A 16,451-nucleotide genomic window follows, 5' to 3' on the forward strand; every position below is an offset into this window, starting at 1 on the left:
AAGTAGAATTATTGCAGTATTTCTCAACCTTGGCAACTTTAAGAGGAGTAGACTTCCAACTCCCAGTGTTCCCCAGCCATCATGTCTGGGAGTTGAAATCCATTCATCTTAAACTTGTCAAGGTTGAGAATCACTGGATTATTGGATTGTATGAGACTTTTTTTTAACCCTTCAAGATAGGTCACATTAGGAAACCAGTCATGCAGGCTAATACTACTTTAATCATAAAATTATAATAATAGAATCTTGGAAGTCTGAATGCCTTTCTGCGGCCTCTCTTTATTTTTGTAAAAACTAATGACAGTCTTGTCTGAGAGGCTTTCTCCGATTGTAGTTCTGTCCTGCATTCAGGTATCTTTTATCTGACTCTTGCCTTGGTAACTCTTCCTGTTACAGAGGTGCAGGAAGGGAAAAAACCAAGAAGGTTGCCACTGTGTGATTAGAAGTCCATAGATGTAGTATAAATATTTGCTTGAAGGATTATGCTTGGATAACTATAGCACATAATTCTATCTGATTAGGGATGTCCCACTTCGCATTGAGGGAATGGGACTAAAGTGAGGATCAGGGAAAGGCAGGTGTTATGGAGAAGAAATGAAGCATTTAACCATTATAATAGAATAATAGTAATAGAATAGAATAGTAATAGAATAGAATAGAATAATAATAGAAGCAGGGACGCGGTGGCTCAGGGGTTAGGACGTTGAGCTTGTCGATCAAAAGGTCGGCAGCTCAGCGGTTCGAATCCCTAGTGCTGCCGTGTAACAGGGTGATCTCCCGTTACTTGTCCCAGCTTCTGCCAACCTAGCTGTTCGAAAGCACGTAAAAAATGCAAGTAGAAAAATAGGGACCACCTTTGGTGGGAAGGTAACAGCGTTCCGTGCGCCTTTGGCATTGAGTCATGCCGGCTGTCCGAAGACAGAGACGTCTTCGGACAGTGCTGGCTCTTCGGCTTTGAAATGGAGATGAGCACTGCCCCCTAGAGTTGGGAACGACTAGCACGTATGTGTGAGGGGAACCTTTACCTTTACCTAATAGAAGGAATCACCTTGGGAGTGACTTCCAGTTGATAAAAGGACTGGAAGTGAATATGACCAGAGTTACAGATTTCCCATGGGCCCATTTCCTTCAGTACAGCCTGTCTTTTGTAATGTTCACAACCAGCTGGCTAGTGATGGGATATGCATTTAAAAAGCAGTTTTATCTTACATATTACTTAGAACTCAGTGCTGCAGTCCCAAATCTCATGTCAGCTCTTAATAAGGAAGTTTGTGGTCAGTATTTTCCCAATGTCTGAAAACAGTTATGACTTATTCGCCATGGCTTATATTTTGCAACACTGGAAATATATATATTTGATTAGAAAACTTGCAAGAGCCACGTATTACAGAAATTAAGTTACATTATATATTACATTAATCCTAGACATTATTTTCCTTTTATGAGCCTTGGTGGCAGAAAATTATGAGTCTTGGTGGTGCAATGGTTAGAGTGCAGTACTACAGGCTACTTCTGCCAACTGCCTGAAATTTGGCAGTTCGGATTTCAAAAGGCTCAAGGTTGACTCAACCTTCCATCCTTCTGAAGTGGATAAAATGAGAATCCAGATTCTTGGGGGGCAATTTGCTGACTCTGTAAACCGCTTAGAGAAGGCTGTAAAACACTGTAAAGAATAGAATAGAATAGAATAGAATTTTTTATTGGCCAAGTGTGATTGGACACACAAGGAATTTGTCTCGGTGCATATGCTCTCAGTGTACATAAAAGAAAAGATACTTTCATCAAGGTACAACATTTACAACACAAATGATGGTCAATATATCAATATAAATCATAAGGATTGCCAGCAACAAGTTATAGTCATACAGTCATAAGTGGAAAGAGATTGGTGATGGGAACGATGAGAAGATTAATAGTAGTGCAGATTTAGTAAATAGTTTGACAGTGTTGAGGGAATTATTTGTTTAGCAGAGTGATGGCCTTCGGGGAAAAACTGTTCTTGTGTGTTGTTGTTCTGGTGTGCAGTGCTCTATAGCGTCGTTTTGAGGGTAGGAGTTGAAACAGTTTATGTCCTGGATGTGAGGGATCTGTAAATATTTTCACGGCCCTCTTCTTGATTCGGTGTATAAGTCTAAGTGCTATTGCTATTTAAAAGAGAATGCTCTCAATTTTTCTTCTTCCTAGCCAACCACCGCAATATATGGAACAAGAATCATTAGCATTCCTATAGCATCTGCAGCCATATGTACTGACTGACTCTTGTGACATCCCTATAATGAAATATTGCTTTTGATTTGCAGGATGGACAGATTCTTATGTCCCACAAGGAGAGATATCTTCTTTTTGTGGGGTGGGGGGTGGGGAATATTGTTTTCTGAAAAGAACAAGACTGAAATGTTCTTCTTGTTTTCAATAGGCCTTTTAGCTCTTTCTCTTCTCCTTTTGAAAAGAAGGGAAAACCTAAAGATTCCTGTTGGAATTATTACTATAGCTGGCTGGGGGTAAGTTTGCAAAAGTTCATTGCTAAGAAAATTTATAGGATATCACAAATTAATTATATGTGTGATTTATACTGTATTTTACATTTTGCAGCATTCCAGTAGTCATTGTTGGATTTCTTCTAATAGCTGGAAAACATACTGGTGAAATTGACTCAGCATTTTTTTATGGTAAACATCAGGTAGGGAGAGTCTTCTATTACCATTTGTTGATCAGTGCTTAATGAGCTTTCAAAGGCTCATTATTTGATAAAGAGAAGCAGCTTTTGAAAGGGGAGAGGCATTAAATTAATTGAATATATAGCTTCTCCCCAAAATTTGAAGAACCTTAAGAGTCCAGCTTCTCTAGACTAGGGCAAAAGAAAGCAAAGGTAGTAGGTGTATCTTTGTCATAAGTGCTTTGGGTTCAATCCCAGAACAACTGGAGCACCACTTGAAACACCAGCAGCATTGATAAATTCCCTATCAGTCAATTGCAAAAGGCAGCTTTACTCAGAACAGCTTACATCCTGCAACACCATTAAACATCAACATCTGCCTATCCCAGGTCCTTGGGGACGACTTGATAGGTAGATAAAGATGCCAAATCCAGTCTGAACATCTGGTGGACTGTGCAATGAATTATAATCATAATCATAATTTAACTTTTGCCTAACTTCCTCCTTTCGATTCCTCTTTTGGCCAGGTGATTACTACTGCAGTAATTGTAACAATCAGCATATTGTTCTCGGGTGTGTCACTCATGTGTATGAACCGATCTGGGACAGCAGGGACTAATTATGAGGTTCTAAACCAGCAATTTCAACATCAAGTAGAAGAACCCGAAAGGGAAGCGAATCAACATTATAAAACTTCCCCCAGTGTCTCTCATTCTGAAACTGATTCTCCCTTGGAAAGAGGTATAATGAACAACTGCAATTTAGTTTTAGGAGCAGGGAAACCTGACTTGGTGATGACTCTACACCATTGTAGAATAGAAGAAAGACTGAGGTCTCTAATTCTCTGCCCCTGGTTTCGTAATGGAGATGCAGGCACCTTGCCTTGCTTACCTGTGAGATGAGTCCCTCAGATTAAAGTGAGGAATAGAGATGCAACTAGAAATGAACACCTCAAAATTGCAATTGAGATTGCAATCGAAGCAGCATAGGGTAGAATTGGGGTTAAGATGCCCCTCCAGATTAGGGCTATGGTTAGGGTTATGGCAGGCCTGACCCAAAAGAAGAAAGGGCTTCAAAGCACATATAGCATCTATTTGCAACTGTTTAAACCAAAGGTAGCAAGCTGTGATAGCCATCTGTGCAACCTCAGGAAAATACAGAGCTGTTTGAAGAAATTGCAACAGCCTGAGCACTCCTACGTGCTTTGAAACAGGTTTTTCCCATTGAATCCATAGTGATCTACATCTCCAGCCAGCAGTGAAGAGATATTAATCATTGTATTTTAACCACATCTGCTGCCTAATGGGTTTCACAGTTTTGCTGTGAGGGAGTTGGGAGTTCTATACCATTTCTAGCAATCCTCGGTATGGAGAAAGGCCAGCCAGGGGTGACAGGGGTGATGTATGTTTACCTATAGATATTTTTTGAACTTATTAAAAAAATGTATATGCATATTTCCTAACAATTGCCCAAGTCAACTGCACATTCAACTGTGGTTACTTTCTTTTTCAAAAACCTAAGAAATATATGTTTTTCCTTGTAGAGAACCTTGTAGAGTTCTACACATGTCAAAAACAAAATGGAGAATTATGCTGCTCTGAAGAAGAATCCGCATCTACTACTGGACTCAGTGAGAACTGTTCTTTCTCAGTTGAGACAGGTAAAGTATCTTGTTTGGAATAAAATTCAAAAGTTTACCAATTATGCGACACTGTATCTTAACTTAATCAAGAGAATTTTTTATGCAGTTTGCATACTTTGTTGTAAGTTGCATTTTTTCACCTTTTATCCTTTGTGTAACTGAGCTTGCTTTATAAATTAATCACTATGATTAATATACAGATAATCTTAAACTTATTATTGTAACAGAGTCTACTCATTATGGTCATAAGTCATGATAGTTGAAAAGCCCATCCCCCGCATGACTGAACCAATTTTATGACCTTTTTGGGGGAGCGGTCTTAAGCAAATCCACGGTCATTAAGCAAATGCTATGGGGCAGTTTTGCCAAAAAACTGGAAGTAAATGCCAGTTTTCAACATGGAAAATCATGGTCACATGATTGCAGGACACTGCAAAGGACCATAAATGAAGGATGTTTCCAAGTGCCCAAAATGCAGTTATATGACCAAATGAAGTGGATGGCTATCAGAATTCTGGAACCAGATTGTAAGAACCTTTTGGATGCCCCTTTGTAACTTTGAACTGTCACTAAGCAGGCAGTCGTATGCCAAGGATTACCTATATAAACAAAGTAAAGGAAATTTTTTCCAATTTTTTTTAGCTCTTTTCCATATTTTAAAGGCTTTCTATATTTTAAAGCTTCCACTGGGCATTTATTTCGCCTCTTAATCTTTAATCTTTCTCCATGTATCTAATCGCCGCTTTCTTAACTCTTGGAGATTATTTTTGAAATTCTTTTACTTGGGTTAAGTCTCTAGAATAAAAGTTGGAAGTTATCTCAACCAGTTTCAATGCTCTGTCCACAAACTGCTCCAGCACAAATCTTCACAGCACAGCTTGTGACTTGCCAAAAATGACCGTTGTCCCTGCTACTGTTCAGGAGAGCTTTCTTCGGACCTAACGAGGAAATTGCGAATTCCTTCTTGTTGACGAAACACCTCTCCTTTCTTCACCATCCCTCCAAGGCGGCTTTCACCCTGTAGGGTCTCCCGGTCAGTAGATACTGGTTGTTTTTTATGGAGCTCAGCAGAGCTCCGCTATTTTCAGCTGTTCTCACTGCGACGCAGTCTCTCGGAAAAGAGTTGTTTATCCCCCCCCCCTTTTGAATAGCAGAGACAGAGAGAAGATTTTGTATTTCATCCTGGCTTTGGAGGTTTAGATTTATTTATTTTTCTTTTTTCTTTGATACTTTACCAAGTTCAAAAATAGAAAAATAAAAACTAACAAAAACTATTAATCAAGAAAAAGAACAGAAGTTCCGTTCAAATCAGAGGTATTTCTGTTGGGGTTGATAGATAAAAATTTGGAAAATCCACATGGTGGTCTCTTTTTATGTATGATAACAGCAATGAGACTCCCGTATGCTAAATAGTGGAAAAATCATTCATATTTATAATGGAAGAATGAACGATAAAATTGGTGGAATTGGCTAAAATTGTGAAAATGACTAAAGAAAAGACATTGAGTCACTTTAATGCCAATTGGAAGCCCCCAGTGGTGTATTAACCATTAAGCAGACTAAGCACATGCTTAGGGCACCAGGCCCAAAGGGGGCACCACAAAGTTGAGTAAGAAAAAAAAACCCAATGAAGATTTGTAAAAAAAAATTGATAAGGGGGCACCAAGATTTGTCAGTGCTTAGGACACCAGTGAGCCTTAATCCTCCACTGGAAGCCCCTATTGAACTTTTGGCATGAAACAGGAAAAAAAGGAAATAATGATGTATAGATTTGCTGATTAGTAATATTAATAGATTATTTTAAAAATAAATGTTATGCTATAGGAATAGCAATAGTATTTAGACTTAAATACTGCTTCAACAGAGCTTTACAGCCCTCTCTAAGCAGTTTACAGAGTCAGCACATTGTCCCCAACAATCTGGGTCCTCATTTTACCGACCTCGGAAGGATGGCTCAACCTTGAGCTGGTCAGAATCGATCTGAGCAGCTGACAGCCAGCAGAAGTAGCCTATAGTACTGCATTCTAACCACTGCACCACCACGGCTCTATAACCATAGAGCAAGAGCTTAATGTAACTTATTTATACAGGCTTAGATTTAAATTTGAGAGTAATTAGAACCATGAGGAATCATCCAGGAAAATCTTTGTCCTCCCTGAACTGTGCCTTGTTTCTTCTGTTTTTTCATAGAGATGCTCAAGCTTAGAAGCTTTAAGTGGGCCCTTGGACTTGTCCAGAGAGAGAAATCCATCCAAGTTGCAGCTCTCTAAAAGCTTTATTGGTTCTATAGATGGGCAATACAGTTAAGGAAGAAAAAAGAAAGCTGTCACCTATTTTGACACTTAAGGAAGCTAGGTGTGTAATGTAATAATTGGCTAGAGATAGATGGGATTGATAATTACTGTAGTTTGGAAAAGAAGGTAAGATTAGGAAGCCCTTCTGCAGTGTAGCAGCAAGCTTTGGGGCTTCTGAAACTGGAGAATAAGAATTGCTTTGGTAGCACAAGGTGCAGTATTTATTAGCTTTTTGCTGCCATCTAGTGATAAGTGTCACTAACTTAAAATAGTATGTAACATGAATTCTGATTCCTACTATATTTTATCCTACAGCAAATTTGGTAGACGCAAGAAGTAAAAAAAAATGCTACTCTGTTAACGTTGACCCAGCTAAATTGAAAATGATGGTGTTGCTAATAATCTAAGCAGGCTGTTTGTGTGCAGAAATGGTCTCTATCCTGTTATAACATGTTTAAGTGTAGATTAAAATCTGAATAGTCACTACTGTAAACTTTTTGCGGTTTGATACTTTTCCAGGGGTGATACTGCTGAGATTTGGATTGGGTAGCAAGCAAACAGAACCATCTCTGTCTGTCTTTGATATACTAAAAGTATACAAAACAACAAAAAGTTAGAAAGCAAGGCAAAGAGGGAAAAAAAGGAAATGAAAAAAGGAAAACAGACAATTATGCCTTTCACCTTTTTTATCAAGTAAATATCTTAATCTTTTCCCGATCCTCTTCATCAGTTTTTAATCCCTGAATCCCAAAATCATCAATTCAATCTTGTTTTACAAAAAGTCCATGGAGTATTAACATTTGCAGTCTTTTTTAAAAAAGTATTTTTTTCTCTCACCACAAACTGAACCAACTCTTGTCTGAATCAACATTCAATTTTCTCTTTTTGAAATGATCAACTCAAAGTGAGCAATTGAATATCAGTGATACAGTCTGGGGTTGACCTAGACTAGAGTATTGGTAGACTGCAAATGGACAGCAGGTTGCCCATCCCTATCACAAGTTATGGTTTACAGATAAAGCATGCCGATTCTAAATCAAGCATTTTGGCTTATATGAACAAGGATCCAAACTGGGTCAGTCACCAGACCAGAGGTTTTGTCTTCTGCATTTTCGGACTCATGCTGGAGCCCATGTTCAGGGAACCTCCCTCCATTTTCCGAGCTTTTGCACTCCAGCATGAGTGCAAAAGCTCGGGAGATAAAAAAACACTGTTTCCAGTGACCAATTCAGACTGGATTCTGCAACCTTATCCTGGGACACATATATTCGCTTTCATTCATATATGAACAAGACCCCGTATTTGTTTACTTAGAGCAATTGATCATGTTTTCATTTTCTTGTTTTTCTTATGACTTCTGTTCAGAGAACAACAGGATTCAGTGTTGTGTTTATGCCTTATGTGTTGATGCTTAAATGTTTTTCAGCAAACCAGTGTTTGAGTCCATGCAGTTCTCAGAGGTGTGTCCTGGCTCAGGAAGAACAGCTGCTGCAAACTGGAGACCAACAGTTGGCCAGACATGTGCTGTTGTGCCTGCTTCTCATTGTGGGCCTTTTTGCTGTAAGAATTTCTTTGGTGGGAGGCAGAAACGTATGATTCTTTATATGTAGTCGTTTTACCCTACTCTCCGTTACAAAGCGTGTTTCTCATATCAGCTACTAGCATAATGTTATTTTTAAAAAAATTAAATCCAGGCTCATTATGTGATTGCTCTTCTCACAGAAAGTGACTCTGGTACAAACAAATTGTAAATGTATAAATAAATTATTACCTAAAAGTGTTATATAATAATAATAATTACAAAGTATTAAAACTGTAAAAACAGGACTAAAACAGGAGAAGAAAATTATAGATGGAGGGATATTAATAATAACAGAGCCCCCTCACAAGTTTACCCATCCCCTGAAGTCACCAATCCTGACAGAACCAGATCTTGAGGGATCTCCCAAAGATCAGAAGTGATGAAGCTGACCTTATCTTGGGGGAGGGAAGGAGGGGGAGAATTCCACACTGCAGTTGCCATAGCCTAGAGCCTGCCAAATGTAGCTCCCTAGATAACAAAACTCGTAGCATACCAATTCTATCGGATTTGGTGGGATAGGCAGATGAAATTCAGAAGATTCCTCAAATAATTGATCCCGTGCCATGTTGCCCTTTAAAGATCAAGACCCAACACCTTGAATTGAAGCCATGCAGCAGAGGAATGACATGAATGCTATCAAGAGCAGACATAATGGCTCTTGCTGCTGCATTTTGTACTAGCTGAAGTTTCTGGATTCTCTTCAAGGGCAGCCCCAAGTAGAGCACATTGCAATAGTCCAACAGGGAGGTGACCAGGGCATGAGTGACCATGAATAGGGCTGCCCTCTTTTTTAAGAGCCTTTTGCCATCTATCTTAACACAAGAGCCTGATGCTACAGAAAAAGCGATGGAGGTAATTTAATACACCTATGCCCACAGAAGATCCCAGGTTTATATCTTGCATTTCTAGGAAGAGGTGAGTAGGGCCTATTTCAAAAGTGTTTTTATGTGGACAAGAGATGGATCATAAATAGCTCTACAAATATTGAGCTCCACTTCTGATGGTCGCAGCCAACATGCCAGTGGTGAAAGATGTTGGGCATTACATTTTGACAAAATCTGAAAGGCGAAAGGTAATGCTGAATTAGATACTTGGCCAATTGTCTAATGATGTAAGGAAACTTCCTATGACTTAAGAATCAGAGATTCAGTAGGCAATTCCAATTGTAATCATTGCACTTCCATCTGTTGCTACAGTTATGTTAGCAAAGCCATTTCACATTATCTTCCTAAACAAAGGGTGGGTAATTCTCAAAGTGTGTGTCATTTTAGCAGATTGTTTACTGGCACCAAATGCCCAACAGCAGCGGTGTGCTTTTCTGCTTCCTTTTCTTAGAAAGAAAGAAAATGTATAAGAATTGTGTTTTAAAACATTCACAGAAAATCCCAGAAACTGAAGAGAGGAAGAAAGAACAAGAATTCCATTGTCACCTAGTGGTGTTATCACTGAATTATTGTCATGGTCTTGTTACCGCTCTCCAGACCTGCAGTAAACTCTTGGTTTTAGTAATAGTAGTCTACAGGGGCAACACACTAAACTTGAACCATTGTGGGGGTGGGATCTGTCTCTATAATCCAAGAGAAATGCCAGTGAAAATTGTAGCAATGGGATACTCATCTTAGCACTTGTTCATTTTGTTTTTCCTTCACAGAACCTATCAAGTTGCTTGTGGTGGTTATTTAACCAAGAGCCTGGGAGACTCTATGTGGAACTGCAGTTCTTCTGTGCTGTATTTAATTTTGGTCAGGTAAATATTTATCCTCTGCAGTGGTGAAATCCAAATTTTTTTACTACCAGTTCTGTGGGCATGGCTTGGTGGGCGTGGTGTGGTTTGGTGGGAGTGGCAGGGGAAGGATACTGCAAAATCTCCATTCCCTTCCCACTCCTGGGTGAAGGATATTGCAAAATCCCCATTCCCTTCCCACTCCTGGGGGAAAGATATTGTAAAATCTCCATTCCCACTCCACTGTGGGGCCAGCCAGAGGTGGTATTTGCAGGTTCTCTGAACTACTCAAAATTTCTGCTACCGGTTCTCCAGAACCTGTCAGAACCTGCTAGATTTCACCCCTGATCCTCTGTCTAAAATTAATAATGTGAACTGGTCCATACGTACTTAACAGCATGTCTCATTGAACCCATATGTAAATGTGTACATGAAGACTGGCATATGTTTGTAAGGAAGAGAGAGAAAGTGCCTGGCTTATTTTTGCCCCATTTTCTTACCTTAAATTTGATAAAACTATAACTGCTCATTGTGCACTGACAAATTTTACTGTTTCACCTATTTAAAGGGGAAAATAATCCATGTCAGTAGTTAAGGATGTTTCATTAATAGAAGCCATCCAGAGAAAATGTTTTCCAAGAGAATGAAGATGTAACTGATCCAGATGGTAAAAATGAAGGATTTCAGCTGGTCTCCTCCCTAATAAGTTTAGTGACATCCCATTAAAATGCCTGAGTGAAATTGTACCTGGAGCTGTATTAATAATCTTGTGTTAATTAAATTGCTTTCAGCGTTCCCAGGTAAACCAGACAGGAAACATAACTAGATGATTTAGTTCTACATTATGGTAAGGCTACATTAACAGAATCTTTCAAATCTAAAAGGACAGATCTCCTGCCATCACTTTTAAGCACCCAATCAATTAGGACAAGTCCTCCCTAAGTTTTATCTTCTGACTATTAAGCTACTGGGGACTCCTCCCTTTCATCTTATTGTTTCGCTGGCCCCTTTCTTTCTCTTATCCCGCAAGGTCATTCTCACATACTGTTAAAATTGCACTGAAAAAGTAACTCGATAAGGAAAAAACTCCAACCACAAAGGCAAATCTGCTTTCTGACAATATGGCAGCATGGGAAGAGCCCACAGGCTTGTTCCTTAAATAATCTTACCTTTAGTCTTTCCTATGGAAGTAAAATGCTTTCTGAGAGTTTCAACTTTATTTTATCTGCATTACCTTCTTCTCTTGAGATGTTATTTTTATTTAATGTTAACGTGCTTGCCAAATTGCTTATCGTTTTGCTTTTCAAAATACGCTGTTCATTACAGTTGGTTCATAGACCTTAGTTTTCTTACATTCTTAAATTCTCCTTCCAGCAGTACAGGTATTCCTCCCTTAACAACTGCCCTGTTTAGTATCCATCCAAAGTTTCTGAAAAAAGCCTTTTATGACCAGATCTCACACTTAAAACTGTTACAGTGTCCCACAGTCACGCGATCATCATTATTGCACTTTCAAGTGAGTTTCCAAAAACTAAAGTCAGTTGAAAAAGCCAGCAGTCAAATCACAAGTCATGGTCATGTAATGTCTCACTTAAGAACTATGGGTGATTTGCTTAATGAAGTGAAATTGTAAATTCATCACGGTTGCATGATGTCTCTCTTAATAACTGTATCACCTAACAGTTGCCAGTCCCAGTTGCAGTTGTTTTAAGCAAGAACTCGGGGTTATTGTGTAAGTCATGTATGTCTCATTATAAGAGGAAGCGAGGAAAATTAAGAAACTGTAAAAATCCTAGCCAAGATAAACATACAGTTAGGAAATTGTAATATGAGGGAAGAGGTATTGAAAGAATATGATTGACTGACTGACTGACTTTAAAAATCACAGTATTGGTATTGATGCCTAAATATTTTTCCGTTTCTTGAGCTTGGTCCGTGCCGTACTCTGAATTTTATTTAAATAAATGTAAGCATCTTATTCTGTCTTTTTGTTAGAATTAAAAACTTAATTTCAGGAATTTGTATACAATTGTTCATCCGGAATCTTTTTATTATAGTATTTATTTATTTTTTCTTTTTCAGGGATTCATTTCTTTTGGAATGTTTGGTTTAGACAAACATCTAATCATTCTTCCATTCAAAAGGAGGTAATTTTAGCACTTTATACATCCATTATACATCCATTTAATTTCAGCTGCCTTGAGAATGTTTAACTCTGACGCTGTTCTTTTTACTTTTACTTTTTACAGTAATCTGGTTTATTTTAAAATTCTACTCCTTTTAATACATGCATGAAGCAATATTTTTCTCTATTGGGCATCAATTTATATTAACACATTCTGGATTGGGGAACCATTAAATAATGTTGCTTTAATTGAATTCCACGGTATTGATGTGACATATAGGCTTGTGTATGATCCATAAAATACTTTTAAGGTGGTATAAAATGTCTCAGTTTACATGATTATATAGCCTTGTAATTTATTTTTTCCATGAATGAAATAGTTCTTTCATTCATAGAATGTGATTTTATTTTCTCCTTATACAGTTTTTTCTCCTCGCCTCCTTTGCACCCCCTGCTTCTGAGGGTTAGGGAACCTTGGCAACATGTTGAATATTGGACAGAAGTAAGAAATGGAAGTTTGAGTTCACAGAGTTTCTTTTCTCAAATAGAGAAGTAACTTAGGATCCATAGATGTGCGTGAATTAGGTCAAAGTGCATAACAACGTAGGAAAAAGAGTTGGCTCCCATCATCACATCTTGAATGTACACAATAACAATAAAATCTCACAAGCAAAAATGCCAGTATTTAAAATCAAGCCCTTGTATTATGCTTTTTCCAGGCAGTATTTCAAATGGATTTTTTTTTTCTCATGTAGGCTTGAATTCCTTTGGGGTGCCAGAACCGTGGAACAGAGGGAATCATCTGTCCCGGAGGAGATTCGGATGACATGCCAACAGTTTGTTAATTACCACAGAGACGTGTGTGTGAGAAGCATCGTCCAGGATAGAAGGTGGAGTTGTTCATAAGTGTTAAAATTGATTTAAATTATTCTAATATTCTAGATGGGGGTGTGCTCTGCATCTGTTGATACTCTTCTTTTTATTTGGAGTATACGCTACACAGGTTTCCAATTACCGCTAAGCAGACACTTGGTTAATTATTGATTTGTAAATAATTATTTCTGAATTGATATTCAGTTTGAATCTCACAGGGCTCAAGGTTGACTCAGACTTCCATCCTTCCAAGGTGGGTAAAATGAGGACCCAGATTGTTGTGGGCAATAGGCTGACTCTGTAAACCGCTTTGGGAGAGCTGTAAAGCGCTGTGAAGCGGCATAGAAGTTTAAATGCTGTTGCTATTAACTGTTGATGCAGGGGCATCAAACTGGCAGCCTCTGGGCGGATGCGTCACGTGCTGGCCACGCTCACCTCAGTTCCGCAAAGGCAAAAACCGTTGCGATACGTCACAATACGTCACGTGACACAATTGAGAATGACATCCGTACTTTGGTGTTTAACTATTTTTTATTTATTTATATATCAAGCAATATGTTATCATGAAGAGATTCTAGCATATAGTTTTAAATAATAGAAATCAAAAGCAGCGTAAACATTTTGAACCATGAAGTTTAAATGGCAACAATTGATGCAGTTACAGGTAGTGCTCGACTTCTGGCCAGTCACTTAACAGCCATTCAAGGTTATGACCTACCTGGAAAAAGGGGGTTATGACCTAACTACTATGGTTGCCCCAGTCATGTGACCACACTTCAGGCAGTCAGTAACACAGCAGTGTTATTTGCAGCATCCCATCGTCATGTAACTGTGTTTGGCAAAGTGTTTGCAAAAAACCAGAAATTACTTTCATTTTTCAGCAAAACGGCGCCATAGCAAACAATAGGTTTGCTTAATACTAGCACATTCATTTTACAACTGGTGTGTTTCCTTAAGAAATGACCATAAAAAAGGTAAAATTCGGCAGTCACATGACCAACCCGATGTACGACCATAATAGGCTACATTATGGTCGTATGTTGAGGACTATCTGTAATGAACAAAAGAAGGTATCTTTTCTATTATTACATGGCTTTCATGAATTGTGTGAAGCCATTGATAAAACTTAAGTGTAATTTATTAACAATGTGCTTTCCTGTTTTTAGTGATCTTTTGGGAGATTTGGTGGCCTTGTTAATCTTAGAATCTTCCCTACTGAAGTCCTAAACTGTGATTCAACTGCTGTTTCAACATATTCACATATCATGTCTCAAGTTTAGGATTACATATCTTCCCTAAACTTCCATTTCCAAAATTCTGTGGAAGTGGGAAATAAATAATTCTTAAATATTTGTTCTGCAGTTTACAACAATTTTTAAATTGTCTTTCTTTATATTTCATGAAGAACCAAGGAATATAAAATATTAAAATTCTTTTTTAATATTAAAAATATTAATTAATATTACATAAAGAAAAATGGATCGATGCTGTTGCTTTGTTTAAATCACTATCACTGTTTGATCTACACAGATTGCAATGAGTGAAATACCCCTGCTTCTCCTTTTCATCTATATGTCTCTCTTTTCTTCTCAGATGAATGCCTGGCATTAGAACCCCAATGTATGTTGTTGGCCCAGCACTGATTTTGTTATATGTTCCCATGTTCTATTAATTAAAATTAACATTAGCTTATTAATTAAAAGGCTATCTTACGCTGGCTTGGCCTAACTTTAGATCACAAAATAGTTGCTTTCTGTACAATAACTTTTAATTAGATCTAAACCCGGAAGTTCTAGAAAACCACTTGGAACAGTGCTTCATGCATTTTTCTTCAGTTGACTGAAACATTGAAGTACTGCATCCATTTCAAGGCTTGTTGTGACCACTGCAAGGGCTTCCTGACATTAAGTATGTATGTGGATTCACGGATGACACTTCTCTTGGAAGGAAGAGTGTTTTTATACTTAAAAAATAGTTTTACATATGGAAAGTTGGGCCTATGATTGTTGGTGCATAGTTAATACAGACATGTTAAGTCATAGAAAGACCTTACACAAGGCATGCCTTGCTTTCATTGTTGACTTCAGTCCTTACCCCAGTCATGCATAGTAAAGCATAATGCTGCCTGAGATTCTCAGCCTTGGCTTAGAGGTGGTTGCACCAGGTTGCATGCAGTTTTCAACTCTGAATTGAGAAAAAAACCCATTTCTTGGAGATTGAAATGAATCTTAACCAGTTGTATTGTTTCTCAAGACCTCCGTGTATTAATTTGCTTAATACGTATTTTAGGATTAAGAGACCCAAATTTAATCTACAGAGCAGACAAATTTATTTAATTCTCCCTGAATTTGTTCCTTTTCAGATTGCAAATGGGAGTCTACATTATCCATTAAAGAAAAATCTTGCGCATATAAAACCCAAAAAGCATTTAATCAAATGCTATGCTGAACAGCATTTATTAAAGCTGTATGTGCTTCAGAAATGATTCTGCCAAAAACTGCTCTGAAGAAGTGCTTGAAATTTGAAAAAATAAATAAATTAAAGGCTCCTGTACTCTCATGACTTCCCAAAATATATTTTCAAAATAATTTTTGAAGCGTGTACAGACCTTGAATAGAGTATCTGAGCCTTTCGCATGCTTGCTTAGAACTTTTCGTTCCGAAATAGAATTGGATATGGTTATCATCTAAAATGTTACCATTAACTCTTCTACTACTGTACAGGTAGTCCTTGATATATGACCACAATTGAGAACAGAATTTCCATTGTTAGGCAAAACAATTGTTAAGGGAGTCATGCCCAATTTAGAACCTTTTTTGCCATGGTTGGGAAGTGAATCACTATAATTAAATGAATCACTCAGCCATTAAGCAAATCTGGCTTCCTTTGTTGAAATTGTTTATCAGAAGCTAACTGGGAAAGCTGCAAATGGCCATCATGTGACCCCTGGGCACTGCAACCACTGTAAATATCATGCCCAGCACCTAAATTTTGATCACAGGACAGGATGCTGGGATGATTGTAAATGCAAGGACCGGGTTATATGTCACTTTTTTGTTAATTTCGAGCAGTCACTAAACAAATGGTTGTAAGTCAGGAACTACCTGTCAGGGTTCCAAGTAACACCCCCAACAAAAGAAGACTCCGAGGCTCAAAGTTCCTCAAAGTTCCGTTTTATTAGAGATGTCATATTGGCACATCTGGGAAAACCCGAATCTGAAAGCTTCCAGGTTTTCCCCACCCAAATGAAAATCCAAATCTTTGCCCAGCACCCACATGTCCATCACATGGCCAAATCAGTGCACTGTCCAACGAGAGATGCCTCTAGTAAAATTATTGCACTTCTAAGTGAATTAACACGTCATAATTTTACACTAACCATATAGTATATCGTGTTTTCATTAGATGCTTGCATGCTAATAAAAGGGTGATTGATGCCTGCCAAAGAGGAAAAACAGCTTTAATTGTATACTTGGCTGTTAGGCCTCCTTTTAACGTCCTTCTAACTATCGTGCTGTCTTTCCTTGTTTTCCCCTTGTCTTCATCCAACAAGCAG

General features: G+C 38.1%; 1 protein-coding gene across 4 annotated transcripts in view; it reads left to right on the forward strand.

The window, feature by feature from the left end:
• The window catches only part of GPR155 (G protein-coupled receptor 155), a 36,492-nt gene that overhangs the window by 17,992 nt on the left and 2,049 nt on the right, over positions 1-16,451 (forward strand). For all 4 annotated transcript variants that reach the window (XM_058190256.1, XM_058190264.1, XM_058190273.1 and 1 more), the window contains exons 8-15: positions 2,417-2,501; positions 2,593-2,680; positions 3,184-3,397; positions 4,200-4,316; positions 8,019-8,152; positions 9,826-9,921; positions 11,980-12,044; positions 12,778-12,912. In XM_058190256.1, the coding sequence (XP_058046239.1) occupies positions 2,417-2,501; positions 2,593-2,680; positions 3,184-3,397; positions 4,200-4,316; positions 8,019-8,152; positions 9,826-9,921; positions 11,980-12,044; positions 12,778-12,912 (934 nt within the window). The remainder of the gene's footprint in view (positions 1-2,416; positions 2,502-2,592; positions 2,681-3,183; positions 3,398-4,199; positions 4,317-8,018; positions 8,153-9,825; positions 9,922-11,979; positions 12,045-12,777; positions 12,913-16,451) is intronic.

The sequence above is a fragment of the Ahaetulla prasina genome, chromosome 1 (assembly GCF_028640845.1).
Source record: "Ahaetulla prasina isolate Xishuangbanna chromosome 1, ASM2864084v1, whole genome shotgun sequence".
Classification (NCBI taxonomy): Eukaryota; Metazoa; Chordata; class Lepidosauria; order Squamata; family Colubridae; genus Ahaetulla; species Ahaetulla prasina.